Source organism: Narcine bancroftii, chromosome 3, assembly GCF_036971445.1.
Source record: "Narcine bancroftii isolate sNarBan1 chromosome 3, sNarBan1.hap1, whole genome shotgun sequence".
Lineage (NCBI taxonomy): Eukaryota > Metazoa > Chordata > Chondrichthyes > Torpediniformes > Narcinidae > Narcine > Narcine bancroftii.
The window spans coordinates 88,397,457-88,413,181 of NC_091471.1; the positions used below are offsets into that span (position 1 = coordinate 88,397,457).

A 15,725-nucleotide genomic window follows, 5' to 3' on the forward strand; every position below is an offset into this window, starting at 1 on the left:
TCATTCACCTGATGTTATCTGATCTACTGAGTGTTGTCAATGTTTTAAGTATTATTTGTGATTCTTCTCTGAATTTCTAGCTAATGTGGGCTTTCTACAAGAACTTAATCACCTTTCCACGACATTCCTGTTGCCAAATTGTCAGGGGGCATGGCCATGCAGAGGATCCATGTTTTGAAAGAGCTCTCCATAAAAAGTATTAAAAAGACAGCTTAAAAGCTCAATAATCAGAATATCGTTGTTAAAAATGGATAAAACTAGTTCTAAATGACAAAGGCAACCAAAAACAAAAACTGAAGGAGCAATAGTTAAAGCCCGATGAGGAGCAGCACTAGAGGGGCCTTGGGACTGGCTGAGCCCAGCAAAACTAGGGGAGGGGGGTCAGCCCAAGATATAGCCAACATCCTGAATAAGATGGAAACTTTTGCACTTGTTTTACGAGCATGGAATCAGCAATAAGACATATTGGAAATTATTGATTGAGGAAAATTTAATGGAACAAATAACTCAAGTGGAGGCTGAGCTGGATTAAACAAAAGAGAGACTAAAGGCTCTTGAAGAAAAAGCAAAAACATGGGACACAGACAGATAAGGATTGATGGACAAGATCTGTCATATGGAAAATTTCAGCAGACTCAACAATGTAAGAATCATTGGACTGAGAGAAGGAATTGAGGGGAAAGATCCAGTGAGCTTCTTTGAAACTTGGATTCCACAAATACTGCAACAAAATAAGTTAAATGCAAGTTGCAAATTGAAAAAGCACACTGGACCTTTGGACCCAGAAGAAATGGCGATCAACAACATGACCAGTCCTGGTAAGATTTTAAGTTACCGGGAGTGAGATGCGATTTTGGGAGCCGCATACAAATATTTTAAAAATAACAATGGCCTATTACTGGTGGACAATGAAAAAGTAATGTTTTTTCAGGACTTTAGCCCTGCCTTGCAAAAACAAAGAAAATAAGTTGATGAGGTAAAGAGACAACTGCAATCAAAAAACTTAAAATATTCAGTGATTTACCCAGTGACATTGAGGGTTGATGTCCCCAAAGGAAATTGGCAAATTTTCAAGAATAAAGAAGCAGAAGAGTTTTTACGAAAGTTGAGAAGAGATTTGAGCTCCTAGGAAAGAAGATCGAAAGACTATTTTGGATACTAACTGAAGGATGTATCTTTTTTTCTCTTTTGTAGTACTGAGCCATCTTGTTTTTGCTGTTAAAAGAAAAATCTTGTAATATACATGGAGAGCTCTGGAAAGAAAGAAAGGTGGTGAAGGAAGTGGCAGGGTGGAGACCCCGATTTAAGGGGGAAAATGGCATTGGAGGAGGAGCAGTTTTAAAAGATGGTGCTGAAGGGAAGGGTTCTTCTTTAGAAGATTCTGCAGGCATTTTTCTCAGGTTTCCAGGCTCTATTGTTTATGTCACTGTCAGAGCTAGGGATGTGTGTGTGTTTCTTAAATGGGAAATATGTTTGTTTCCTAAAAGGGAACTGTTTCTTAAAAGGGAAATGTTACAGTATTATTAAAAATTTAGATATTATTGTTATACAATATTTGTTTGAAAATGGTATGAATAAAACACTATAGTTTATTAGTTTTAATATCAATGGGTTAAACAGATGAGTGAAGAGAAAAAAGGGTCTTGGCATACCTAAAAAAAATTAAAAGCGTATGTAATTTTTCTGCATGAAATGCATCTTACATGATAAATTAAAAAGAGGATGCTAGGACAAATACTATTATTTTCTTTGGTTGAAAAGCAAGAGGGATAGTGATTCTAATTAATAAAAATACAACAGTATTAATAGAAAATACATCGATTGATCAAGCCAGAACATATGTAATGGCATATTGTAAGATTTATGGAGAACCAAGGACATTTTATGAATATTTATGCCCAAAATTAGGACAATGAAGCCTTGATGAAGGATATCTTCTTAAAAATAGCAGCAAGAAGACAAAATACATAGGTTGGAGGAGAGTATAATTTTTGCTTGATAAATACTACATAAATCCGCAATAACAGTAACGAGGGCAAAAGCGGCACAAACCAAAATTTTGTATATGAAAGATTTAAACCTTATCGATATATGGAGGCTAGTAAATCCCACAGAGTGAGACTATTCCTTCTACTCAAGGGTGCACGATTCACACACAAAGAATGATCTATTTTTAATGTTTGCCCAGTTAAAAAGTAGAGTGATAAAAACAGAATGCCTAGCGAGGTTTCTATCAGACCACTCACCACTAACATTAACTATCACAATAATGGAAAAGCAAGAAAATACAGATGGCTTCTCAATCCTACACTACTTAAAAGAACAGACATCTTTAAGTTTATAAATAAACAGATAGAAATATTTTGCAAAACAAACCAGCCATCTACTAATAATAATTTTTTTTATATATGGGACACATTCAAAGCATATTTGAGGGGACAAATTATATCCTATAAAAAGAATATAAAGAGAGAATATATGACATAAGTTAACAGCTTGGGAAAACTGATCAGGAAAAATAAAGAAACATTTTATAATTTTAATTTCATTATTCTAGCATATGGACTCCAAATTTGCAAAAATAAGGAATATTTATCCCTTAAATTATAAATAATTTTTCCTAATGGAATATAACTTTGAATCTCAGCATACCATCTATCGAAGGTTAATGAAACATCAGATTTCTATGTTACAGCACAACATTTCCTTACTATTAGAAAAACTAAATTAACAAATTTTAATTGAGAATCTGACAGCAACAATTTAGGAGTGGCACTTCCAAAATTTCCTAACAAATGTAATTCAGGGTTCAAAGGAAAATTCACTGCCGTATCCATTGCAAAAAATAACTAATAGAAACCCAGAGTTGGCCTTTAAGCAAGACCAGGTAGAATGAAAAATGTTCCAATTTCTGTTCCACATCTAAGACATTGATCCAATAAATTCAATCTCCATCTACTCAATTTCTGAGGAATAATATATAATTGGTGCAGAAAATTATAATGAACTAATCTATATCTTACATTAATAGCATTTGTCATAACTTCTTTACACAAATTTTGCCAATCTTGTCTAAATCTCATTTCCATCTTTCTTTTGAATTAAACAAACCTACTTTAGGTGTCTGTTCTTATATATATACACAATTGAAATCAACTTTTTAGTCATTCCATCAACTATATTTTGTTCCAAATTTGAAAGATCTTTTAAAATCATTTCTGATCCTAATTTCTCTCTGAAATGTTCTCAATTGAAAATAATATCAAAATAATGTATTACAAGTATATCATATTTAATAATTAATTGTTCAAAAGAAATTAATCTATTACTATCATAACAATCCCCCAATTTAGAAATTCCTGAATAATGCCATATATTAAAAAAGGATTATCTTTTGAAAAAAATCAATAAAGGATTAATTAATGGTATTTTTAGTAAAATAATATTTCCACCGGTTTCTAATTTAACTTCATTCAAAATATTCAACATATGTTTTAATATTGGAACTTCCTAATCTATTACACTAGATTTAGGTTCCCATTTATAAATAAACTTGTCTGGTCTAACTTTTCCTATCTTATTTAATTCAATATCCACCCATGATGGTTTAATTTTAGCAAACATGGAAACTAAAAACCTTGGTTGTGCTGCTCAATAATAATTCTTAAAATTAGGAAGTTGTAGTCTTCCATGTTCATATTTCCACTTCATCATGTTAATTTTTCTAATAATTTTCTTATCATTTTGCCTTATGAAAGAAACTTCCTAACTTGCTTATTTAAATCTTGAAAAGATTTTTGAGGTAGAAGTATAGGTAGAGTTTAAAATAAATATTGAATTCATGGAAAAACATTCATCTTAATACAATTAACTTTCCCAATTAATGTAGGCATTTTGTTCTTGTTTAGACACTCTAGATTAACTTTAAAGTAACTTTAGTAGTGTAAACTTAATAAGTACTTTTTTAAATAAAATCCCCAGGAGTCATAAGTGTGTGCTGCGTTCCCTACTGCATTGCGTGGCCTGCCCCAATTTCTTTAAATTATTAAGCAATCATATTATACAGTTCCTATGGAATAATAAGGTACCAAGATTCACACTGGAAAAACTAACATGGGACTATAGGCTGGAAGGACTTAGACTTCCATATTTTAAAAAATACTACCCAACTGCACAGGTTAGATTTCTCACAGCCGCCTTTGTGGAAGACAACCTTGGATTCAGATGGGAATTGCCTTAACGAGGGAGGGGGAAGCAAAGTATTTTATCTATAAATAGAGTGTCAAGTCTCAAGTAAAAAAGATAGATCATCCTATACTAATACATATGATCAGAACATGGCAATAAATTAATGAATATATACGAAAAACGTAGAGATATCAATAAAAGCACCATTGTGTAAAAATGTGTTATTGCCTAGGAACATAGTCAATAGAATATAAAATTTGTGGTATGACAAAGGCATAAAATATATTAAAGATTGCTATATGGAAGAGACTCTTTGGTCCTTCAAACAACTAAAGCACAAATACAGAGTGGCCAATGGGACTTACTTTTGTTTTCTCCAGCTTAGATCATTAAGAGAAAGATGGAGACCAAAGTTGACCCCCACCTGAAATTAGTGAAATGGAATTAATGGTCTGGATGGGGAATACACCCAAATATGTAACAAAAATGCTCTCCAGAACAAATGTGCAAAACCAGGATTACAGAGGTCAAGGGAAAGATGGGAGTTTGAATTGGATGTGGTGTTTTCAGAAAGAAGCTGGTCAGATTGGTGTAAGGACAGCATGACATAAATTATAAATGCAAGCTCTGGATTGGTTCAGTATAGTTGTTTACACCAATTATATCTTATCACACAAGTCAAAAGCAGAAATTTTAGAGATGGCTGGTTACATAATGTTTCACTTGAATTAGGGGAAAAAGAAAAGGAACTTTGTGGTGACCTGAAAGAAAGAAGTTATCATCTGTAAAGCCCTGATGGAGCAAGTTTCTTTGGTAAGAAACTGACATGGCTGATGGGAAGGAATCAGTTTGTGTCCAAGGAGCAACAAATCTCTCTTCGAAAACCAACAAGAACCATCCTGAGTGGTAACCATTTACCTTTCAAGCACCAAAGCCTGGCGAAGATTCATAAATGTTAAATTCTGTGCACAGTATAAAAATTGCCTGATATCGGTGAACTTGGAGAAATGAGAAATTAGGTTGGATTATGAATTAAATAACTTTTCTGAACTTATACACACATTACATATATGTGCACTTAGAATTAGGAGGGGGTCAAATTAGGTTAAGTTATGTTAATAGTAATAAGTTAAAGTTTGATCCTGTTTTCATGTTTAAAGATCATTAAAAGCAACTTTTGGTTAAGTAACCATTTGTCTTGGTGAATTTCTATTGCTGCTAGGTTTTGGGGTCTGCTGGGTCCATAACATTGTGATCACTTTGAAGTCCGACTCTCCTCTACTTATAGCGGTGGTCCGCGGAAATGAATAGCAGTATACCTATGGAAAAATAATCACATAAAAGAATAAGCATGACACTTTTGTAAAGATCTGTCAGCCATACCTAGACCACAGAGGGGCCCAAATACAGTAACAGAAAGGAATATAAATGCTTATACCTGAAAGTGATTTCCCCAATTGTATTCTATATATTTAAAAGATCTGTAAGCTCTGATGGTGTGCAGATCTGTATGTATGGAAAGGGAGGGGGAAGGATTGTTTTTGTTGTTGTTGGTATGAACAAGTTAACTATATTGTAATATTGAAGATGTTATTATGTATATTTATGAACAAAATCAAAAATAAAATATTCAACAAAAAATCCTCTAGTATCATTGATGACCAGTGACATGATTGGACCAGAAGCATAAATACTGTAACTATAAGAGTAGCTAAGAGGCTGAGTTTCTTATACTGAAATTACATTCAGATTCCCCCAAAGTAATTTATAGAATACTCTCCCTTTGCCTTGATGAGTGCATTTCCAAAAGCTCTCAAGTAACTTGACACCATTCAGATGTCAACTCCACTTGATATCACTAACAGGCTCCACCTTTCTCCACCACTTTCTACAACAATGGCATATGTTGGGTGTATTCTGAACCACCTACAAGATGCTCTGCAAATCCATGTCTTCCATTACACAGAAAAACACGGGACCAAGTCAAAAGCCATTTCCTTAAAGCTCCTTTTCAAATCATCACCTACATCAAAATATATTATTCAACTGTCACTGGATCAAAGCCCTGGAACTTACAAAATATAATTACTATGGGAATAACTTTTCCAAAAGAATTTGTTTCAGAAGGAAGATCACTACCTCTTTCTCAAATGCATTGGATATAGGCAATGAATGTTGCCCTACCAGAGATGTTCATGTCCTATGAATGAATAAAGAGTAATTGATGTCCATAACAAATTAATTTGTATATTTTTAAATGTAAGGAGACAATTCAATATACCATAGGTTTCTACAGTATACAAAGTTTGGATATATAAGGCATTGAAGAGTGTGGTAGAACAGATGGATTTGGGAATAAAGATACAACTTCTTTTATCCAAAATGGTTGGGACTGGGCCTATTTTGGATGACTGAATTTTTCGGACAACTTGTCATTTTTAAAAACAACCCAGTAACAATAGCAAATCACTTGTATCAACATTTAAACAACAAACAACAAAGAAAGGCTTTTTAAGCACTAAAAAATTGCTGGCTGACGCCGGTCCCCAACCACCGCCACCGATCTCTGACATGTCTCCACTGCTCCCACCTTCCTGGGCTGGTGGAACACTCACTAGTAAGTTGGCAGGCTCCTGTATCCCCATGGGCTTCCTCCAATGGGGACTGTTCTGGATTTGCATCCTGGTTCTCGATGTTGAAGCCCAATACATTCCCAGTATTTTCCTGTGCACACTCCCCCTGCCAACTGCTGCTGCCAATCACCGACAACTCCCCACCGAGGCCAGCTCCTATCCAGGAGCCCAGGTCCTGCACCTGCCTGGGAGGCCACTCTCCTTGATGTCGCTAGGACAGTGACATTCAATTTGAGAGGGAGAGTGGAGAGGAAAGTCAACAGGAGTGGGTAAAGAAGAAATGGAAAGAGAGAGGGGAGGGAGTTACCTGAAACAAGGACAATTGTCGTTCTCATTTCATGTTAAGTGAATTTTATTTTCAACCTGTGAGGTGAGTTCAGCTTGGAAAATATTTTGGATAACTGGGATTTCTGATTGTTTAAGGTATCCTCATTTATCCAAAATTTTTGGAGCCAAACAGACATTACTTCTGAGTCCAAAAAAAGAGGATTTCAGATAATCCAATTTTGGATAGTTGGGAGTTGTACTGTACATACTTCCCTGAAATGGGCATCACAGGTGAATAGGTTTGTAAAGAGAGCTTTGGCATATTGACCTTCCTAAATCAAATTACTGAGTAGAGGAGTTGCAATGTTATTGTAAAGGTGTATAAGACATTGGTGAGACCAAATTTGGAGTATTATGTACATTTTTGGTCACCTAAAGAGAGGAAAGGTATCAATAAGATAGAAAGAATGCAGAGAAGATTTACTAGGGTGTTGCCCAGACTTCAGAAACTGAGTTACAAGGAAAGGTTAAACAGGTTAGGAATATATTCCCTGGAGCATAGAAGAATGAGAGGTGATGTAGGTAGGTTTTTTCCATTGAGAGTAGGTGAGTCACAATCCAGAGAACATAGCTTAAGGTGGAAAGGGGAAAGGTTAAGGGGGAACATTAGGGGAATATCTTCACACAGAGAGTAGTGGGAGTGTGGAATGATCTACCAGCTGAAGTGGTGAACGTGGGCTCAATTTTAACTCTTGAGAAGAATTTTGACAGGTACATGGATGGGAGGGGTATGGAGAACATGGACTGGGTGCAGGTCAGTAGGACTAGGCAGAATAATAGTTTGGCACAGACTAGAGGGGCTGAAGGGACTGTTTCTGTGCTGTAACATTCTATGGTTTGTATTATGTATTTGCATAGCAGATTTAAAAGGTAAAGTCATTAAATCTTTTTATTGATTAACTGAGATACATTTAATTGTTTTAAATGTTTGCTGGTGTTTACATTGTTTCGAGCCCAGAGGACGCCAAACCCCAGCAGCAATAGATATTCACCAAGACAAATGGTTACTTAAACAAAAGTTGCTTTTAATTATCTTTAAACATGCAAATAGAATCACACTTTAACTTATCACTATTGACTTAACTAACCTAACTTAATCCCCCCTTCTAATTCTAAGCGCACATGTATGTAATGTGTGTGTGTGTTCAGAAAAGTTCTTTGATTCACAGTCCAATCTCACTTCTCATTCCTCCAAGTTCACTGGTTGCAGGCAATTCTTATATTGTGCACAGAATTTAACATTGATAAAGTTCACCAGGCTTTGGTGCTTGAAAGGTAAATGGTTACTGCTCAGGAAGGTTCTTGTCGGTATTCAGAGAGAGATTTGTTGTTCGCTGGACACTCATACTGATTTACTTCCATCAGCCATTTCAGTGTCTTGCTGATGGAACCTACTCTCTCAGGGTTCTCCAGATGATAACCTCTTTCTTTCAGGTCACCCCAGAGTCCCTTTTTGTTTCTCTTATTTCAAGTGAAACATTAGGCAGCCAGTCCTCTCCTCTTGTATGAACCACAAGGTCTTTGACCAGGCTGAAATAGCACTCACGTCCTGTCTTCCAAATAGGGTTTTCCACAAGCTTTCTAACTTGTCCTGTTCCAGTCCCAGCTGTTGTTGCTGACTGTAAAACTGCAGAACTGCAGAGAGAAAGCCTGTTTGACTCTCTCTGCTTGCAAAATTACATGACCCTCCCAGAACAGCAAGTTCCACTCCAGACAGTATACGACTCTGACAATTTCTTTCATCAGTTGCCTTTTTTGTAAAAAACAATCCATTAGTGATGTTCTTGGGCACTCTCCAAAGCTTTTGCAAAGGCTCTGGAGCCGACATGTCTAGCATTACCAGAGCTCCAGAATTTTAAATAAAATCTGTTTTAAAGTTTTGTATGTGACCTACACTAAAAAGCCTGCCCCAATTTATCTCCCCAAAACATATCCATATATAATACAAACACAACATAATCAGCCACAACAATTTTAACTAATTTTAAAGCTAAAAAGTAAATTTCAATTGTGTAATTTTTTGACATACACAAACTTGATACGCAAATGCTAAAAGATGTTTCTTCCAGATGAAACATCCTTTTGAAACCAAGCTTCACTCGTGCAATTGATTAGAACTTTCAGTAATTTTTTTCAGAGAAATTTAGGAAATATTAGGACAGAGCTGCATCAAGATCTGGTTTAGAGACACCAATACCACTGGGCGAAAGGTTTTGCTAAAGGTAGTGGAGAAAGCCCAGGACATAACAGGCAAAACCCTCCCCACCACTGAGAACATCTACAGGGAATGCTGCCGTCAGAGAGCAACAGAAATTATCAATCTCGCTGCTGCCATCAGGAAAGAGGTATTGCTGCCACAAGACTTACAGCACCAGGTTCCGGAACAGCTGCTACCCCTCCACCATCATACTCTTCAACATTAAACTCAATCAGGGACTCATTAAGGGCTATTGCTTTGCACTTTAATGGACTTTTTTTTAATCTGCGGTATTGCACAGTTTGTTTACATTTTTATTAGGCTACATGTGTACGTTGTGTACAAATTTTTTGCACTACCAATAAGTGGTAATTCTGTCTTGCCCACAGGAAAAAGAATCTCAGGGTTGTATGGAATGTCATGTATGCACTCTTGACAATATATCTGAAATTTGAAAATCAAGCACAACCTTGGGTGAGGCATTGGATTAATATGAAGGCCTGAAGGCGTCGATTATTTGTCCTGCTTCTAAAATTCTTTATAAATAAAAATATGAAAAATATAAGGAAACACTGACAAGTACTATTTGTGTCAAAATTTGAGGGTATCTACAAAACTGAAAGTAGTAGCCGAAATCTGTGTCCAATGTGTTAATAGCCTTACTGTGTGCTAGCAATGTGGACAGATTATACTCCTACACTGACAAGATTGGGATATTGAGTTGTGCACATGACATAATGAAATTTGGGAAAGGAATTAGAACAAATGACTGTAGTGTGTCAACATGTAGCAGAAAGGGATGATTTATCGTCAGAATTTGGGACAAACAGGAGAAAAATGTTGGAAACACCCAAAAAAACTGATAAATGCCATGATATGTAATGATAGAAGTATTTCTGGAGTGGAACTATAAGGAGAAGGATAGATGGGTACTGACACATTGATAGAAGTATCTATTCGTTTACTCTTCACTGGTAAGCCTTTTCAAATGTATAGTTTCAAATCTTCTTTGATATGACTGCATCCTTAGCAGCATTCGTTAAAGACAACCATTTTTGACCACCTCACATATTCATTTCAAATGTATTTTGCAATGTAAATCAGAAGTTAAGAGACCAGTAAAACATAGAGCCAAACTTTCAAGTGCACCAGATGTATTTGACGTCAAGTAAATTAGTTTATGGTCATTATTGTTGACATGAATGATTTAAATGTGAATTGAATGCATGGCTGGATCAATAAGCATGTCTTTAGATTAACACTTTAATAAGAATGCCACTGCAACCCTCCAATCACAACTCTCAAACTAAATTTTCTTTTTCCAACTGCATCAGGTACTTTTGACATTTTTTAAAAATCCTTAGAAGTTGTAGAGAACGTGTTGGCAATATTATCAACCTCTCCTCAAAACATGCAAACAGTTTCTGTTGACTGTGCAACTCAACTTCTCGCCCAACCCACTCGCGGCCACGAGAAACTCACACGGCCACGAGCCGTCGCGCTTTATTAACAGACGCCTTGCCCCCCCCCCCCCCCCCAAATCAACGTGTAAAAAGGAGCGTAACCTGGACGCGCCCCCCACAGGTTCCTCTGCACGTGGCTGGATCTCATAAACATCATTGAAGTGGAGGATAGTGAACAGCGGGGGCTCTGCCTCCGCCGTTTGACACGCCGCATCGCGCACCCCCGCCATTTTCCAATTTCCGCCACGACAGCCGTGCGCAACTGCCCGGCCGTCGCTCGTGAAACGGCGAACCCCTGCCGCCACGTGCCAAGCAGCAGCCACTTTGTGACGCACTGAGGGGGCGGCGGCGTGGAGAAATGAGGTCACGCGCAACCTTCGCGCCAGCTGGGACAGCCGCTGCACCCTGAGAAGGGCGCGAGCGTTCATTGGTGTGACTGGGAAATGAACGTCACCAAAAGACGAAGGCGCGTGTACCCCCAAATGAAGGCACGTTGTCAGTCGTGGAAGTAGGAGCAAGAGGTACAGCTAGGAAACAGGTTTATAGTCATTTCTGCGTAAATGGAAGCTAGCACAGTAAAGATTACACAGGAGCAAGATGTTACAAGTATGCTGGGATAGTGTTTTACGATCAAAAACTTAAGCTGCTTTTCAGCCTGAACTCTGGCCGCCTTGCAGTGACAAACCCATAAAACCCTGATAGATGTCTTGCCCTTTTGTTCTGAATATCTTCAATGTCCTGTCTAACTGTGGTTAGTTAACTGTTGAGGGGGGAGGGGAGTGGAAAGAGCTTGAACTCTGCAGAAAACTTTCTATAGAATTGATCATTGTAAATTGTAGTGTTATGAGCCCAGAGGACCCCAAAATCCAGCAGCAATAGAAATTCACCAAGACAAATGGTTGTTTTTAATTATCTTTAAACATTGCAAACAGAATCACACTTTAACTTATCACAATTGACTTAACTAACCTAACTTAGCCCCTTTCTAATTCTAAGCACACGTGTATGTAATGGGTGTGTAAGTTCAGAAAAGTTCTTTGATTCATAATCCAATCTCAATTCTCATTCCTCCACATTCACTGGTTGCAGGCAATTCTTATACTGCGCACAGAATTTAACATTGATAAAATTCAGGCTCTGGTGCTTGAAAGGTAAATGGTTACCACCCAGGAAGGTTCTTATCAGTTTTCAGAGAGAGATTTGTTGCTCCAGGACACCCACAACTGATTTACTTACATCAGCCTCTTCAGTGTCTTGCTGATGAAACTTCCCCGCTCAGGGTTCTCCAGATGAAAACCTTTCTTTCAGGTCACCCCAGAGTGCCTTTTTGTTTCTCCTATTTCAAGTGAAACATTAGACAGCCAGTCCTCTCCTCTTGCATGAACCGCAAGGGCTTTTACCTGGCTGAACTAAGTACTCACAACCTGTCTTCCAAATGGGGTTTTCCACAAGCTTGCCAGCTTGTCCTGTTCCAGTTCCAGTTGCTACTGCTGACTGTCGAACTGATCTCTCTCTCTCTCACTCTCTCAGAGAGAAAGCTTGTTTGACTCTGCTTGCAAAACCACATGATCCTCCTAGAACAGCAAGTTCCACTCCAGACAGAATGTGACTCTGACAAGCTCTTTCATCTGTTGCCTTTTGTAAACACCAATCCATTAGTGAAATCTTGGGCACTCTCAAAGCTTCTGCAAAGACTGTTGGCCCCAACATGTCTAGCATGGGACAGATCTCCAGTATTTTCAATATGATCTGCTTTAAAGTGTTTGTATGTGACCTACACTAACACCTGCCCCAATTTATCTCCCAAAAGCATATCTATATTCTGTCACGGTAGTCAATGCTGATACTGTTAACATTGACACTGCTGATATTGATAATTGTTTGAGTTTAAGTTTGGAAAATCAAAAATAAAATATTTTTAAAAAAAGAACTTAAGCTGCTTTTGATGCAGCAAAAAGTTATTGTTTTTTCTCTTCATTGTATTTATGTTGTTTTGTCAATTGTCTTACTGCTTCTCATTTTTCTTTTTGCCACAAATCCCTCTATACAGATGATTCCTATTGTGTAATACATGCTTACTTAAAAGCTTTGCACACCTCAAGTTCTAAAGACATTGCCCAATGTGAGAAAGATGCAAAACCTCAGTTTGATGTCACAGACATTGGACATGATGCAATAAGACTTAAGAAAAGCAGAGTTTATGAGAGGTTAAAACCATTAAAATTTCAACCAATTTTAAATATGTCTGTTGGTCACAATTCTCTCAAATCATAGTTTAATAATTTTTCTTTGGCTATTTTTAAATACATAAAATCATCTCCATTGCAATGTATATCCATTTTCAAATATTGCAGAAGGTCAGCATACCAGCATTTACTGACACATTCCCATCGTTTGGAATACTACGTCCTGTGATCTAGTTCTAAATGAGTGTAGCTAATAATGCATCAGGCAATTAAGTTTCTTTCCTTGGTGCCTCAAGCACATTTTTTCTCTGCAATACAGAGATGATGAGCAAGTCCACTGTGATTGGGCCCATTCAATTAACCACCAGACTTAGAGCAGTGAGAAAAATAAATGCAGGGTTTAAGGAAAGAAAACAAAAGAATGAAAGATATTGTTTTAACTCAATATATTCTCTGCAACACTGTATTCTGCACAATTGCTTATTTTGCAATACTTGTTGCATGCAAAGGTGAAAAAGGGGAAGGTAGAAAAAATGTCAAGCAAAATTACAGAGGAGAATACTCAGAGAGACAATTTACAGAAGAGATGAATGTTTATGCACTGGAGTTCAAAGCAAAGCACAGAGCAGATATAGACTAGCACAGCACAGGAACAGGTTCTTCAGCCCACAACGTTTTCACCAAAACATGATGTCAAATTAAACTAGTTCTCTACTCCTTGCAAAGATACATATTTTCCAATTTCCTGCACATTCATGTGTCTATCTGGGAGTCGCTTAAGCACTATTGCATCTGCTTCTACCACTACCTCAGCAGGTATTCTTGGTACCTACTGCTCTCTATATAAACCTTTTGCTGCACATCCTCTTTATTTCGCCCCCCCCCCCCCCCCAATTGCTCACCTTAAATATTTGACCATTTTACATTGGAAAAAATTCTGACTGTCTACCTTATCTATGCCCCTCAAACTTTTATTAGCTTTAGTCAGGTCTCCCCTCAGACTTTGGTTGTACCTTTACACCTGACGTACAAGCAGAGACTGAGGACCACAGCATCAGTGGTGAAGACGCTGAAAGTATAGTCGAGGGAGGCAGAGGAGCGTCTGGAGGACTGTTTTGAATTGGTGGACTGGAACATATTCAAGAACTCATTCATAGACTTGAATGAATATGCAACAGGTGTCAGTCACTGACATCATCCAAGACCTGCATGGATGAGTGTGTGCCTATGCACAATACTGGGTGCTCCCCAACCAGAAGTCCTGGATGAATCAAAGAATCTGCAACCTGCTGAGGGCAAGAACAAAGGCTTTTAAGGCCAGGGATCGGGATCTTTACAAGAAGTCTAGGTACGATTTGCAGAAGGCATCTCTGAAGCAAAGTGGCAATTCCAGAGGAAGCAAGAGACAGGGATAGATACGCACCAGCTATGGCAGGGAGTGCAGGCCATTAGAGCCTACAAAGCAAGGGTGAACACTAAAGATGGCTGTGATGATTCATTACCAGATGAGCTGAACATCTATGCCCACATTGAGAATAAGAACCAAACAGTGCCTACTAGAATCCCTGACAGTGTATCTGGCAGAGAACTAAAAACCTGCGACAAGTAACTAGCTGGAGTGTTCACGGACATTTTCAACCTCTCATTGCTGCAGTCAGAAGTTCTCACCTGCTTCAAAAGGGCATCAGTCATACCGGTACCCAAGAAGAGTAGTGTGAGCTGTCTCAGTGACTACTGCCCAGTAGCACTAATTTCTACTGTGATGAAATGCTTTGGGAGGCTGGTCATGGCCAGAATTAACAAGTACCTAAGCAAAGATCTAGATCCACTGCAATTCGCCTATCGTCACAATCACTTCACAGCAGATCAATGGCTCTCCACCCGGCTCTGGATCACCTGAAAAACAACAATTCATACATATGGCTGCTTTTTATCGACTACAGCTTGGCCTTCAATACCATTATTCCCTCAGTGCTGGTCAAGAAACTACAAAATCTAGGGCTCTGTATCTCATTCTGCAACTCGATCCTTGACTTTCTCATCAGAAGACCGCAGTCAGTATGAATTGGAAACAACATCCCCTCCTCATTGATTATCAACACAAGCGTACCCCAAGGCTGCATGCTTAGCCTACTGCTCTACCCATTATACACCCATGACTGTGTGGCCAGGCACAATTCCAATACTATCTACAAGTTTGCCAATAATGTCATAAATACAGCTTCTTCCCCGCTGTCATTAGATTCCTGAATAATCAACGAACCAAAGTCATTGCCTTACTTTTCGTGCTCTATTATTGTTATTATAATTTTTATTTATGGTAATGTTGTAAGCTAGTTATAATATGAACATTTACACGATAACGCTGCTGCAAAACCACTGAGTTTCATAACAATAAGTTCTGATTCTGATGCACCAGGTAAAAATACCCCAAGTTTGCCAAATTTGTCTAACCTCTAACCACTCATTATCTAATCCAAACAATATTCTGTTGTATCTATTCAGTACCCTTTCCAAAGCTACCGCATCCTTTCTGCAATAGGTGACCAGAATTGCATATATCTTGACTTTGTTTCAGTTAAAACAGTGCAAGAACAACATCATTTTACCAATGCAAGATCCATGTGATAAGAGCAGGTAAGAAATTGCCCTTAAACCTGTTTTCAAACTCACTTGTCTGCTGTCTGATAGAAGGGGAGAAATGAAATGACTGAAGTTGGATGAGTCCTTT

At 37.9% G+C, this 15,725-nt stretch overlaps 2 protein-coding genes across 3 annotated transcripts in view; one reads left to right on the forward strand and one right to left on the reverse strand.

Moving 5' to 3' along the window:
- LOC138756695 (mannosylglucosyl-3-phosphoglycerate phosphatase-like) overlaps positions 1-14,686 on the reverse strand; it is a 53,655-nt gene extending 38,969 nt beyond the window's left edge. Inside the window, exons 1-2 of the mRNA XM_069923082.1 lie at positions 14,663-14,686; positions 10,911-11,335 (exon numbers count right to left, since the gene is read on the reverse strand). Coding sequence (XP_069779183.1) covers positions 10,911-11,335; positions 14,663-14,686 — 449 coding nt within the window. The remainder of the gene's footprint in view (positions 1-10,910; positions 11,336-14,662) is intronic.
- The window catches only part of rgs7bpa (regulator of G protein signaling 7 binding protein a), a 98,830-nt gene continuing 94,061 nt past the window's right edge, over positions 10,957-15,725 (forward strand). Inside the window, exons 1-2 of one of the 2 annotated variants that reach the window (XM_069924500.1) lie at positions 10,957-11,329; positions 15,573-15,631. The gene's annotated coding sequence lies outside the window, so the exon portion shown is untranslated. The remainder of the gene's footprint in view (positions 11,330-15,572; positions 15,632-15,725) is intronic. The other variant, XM_069924498.1, reaches the window with a different exon arrangement.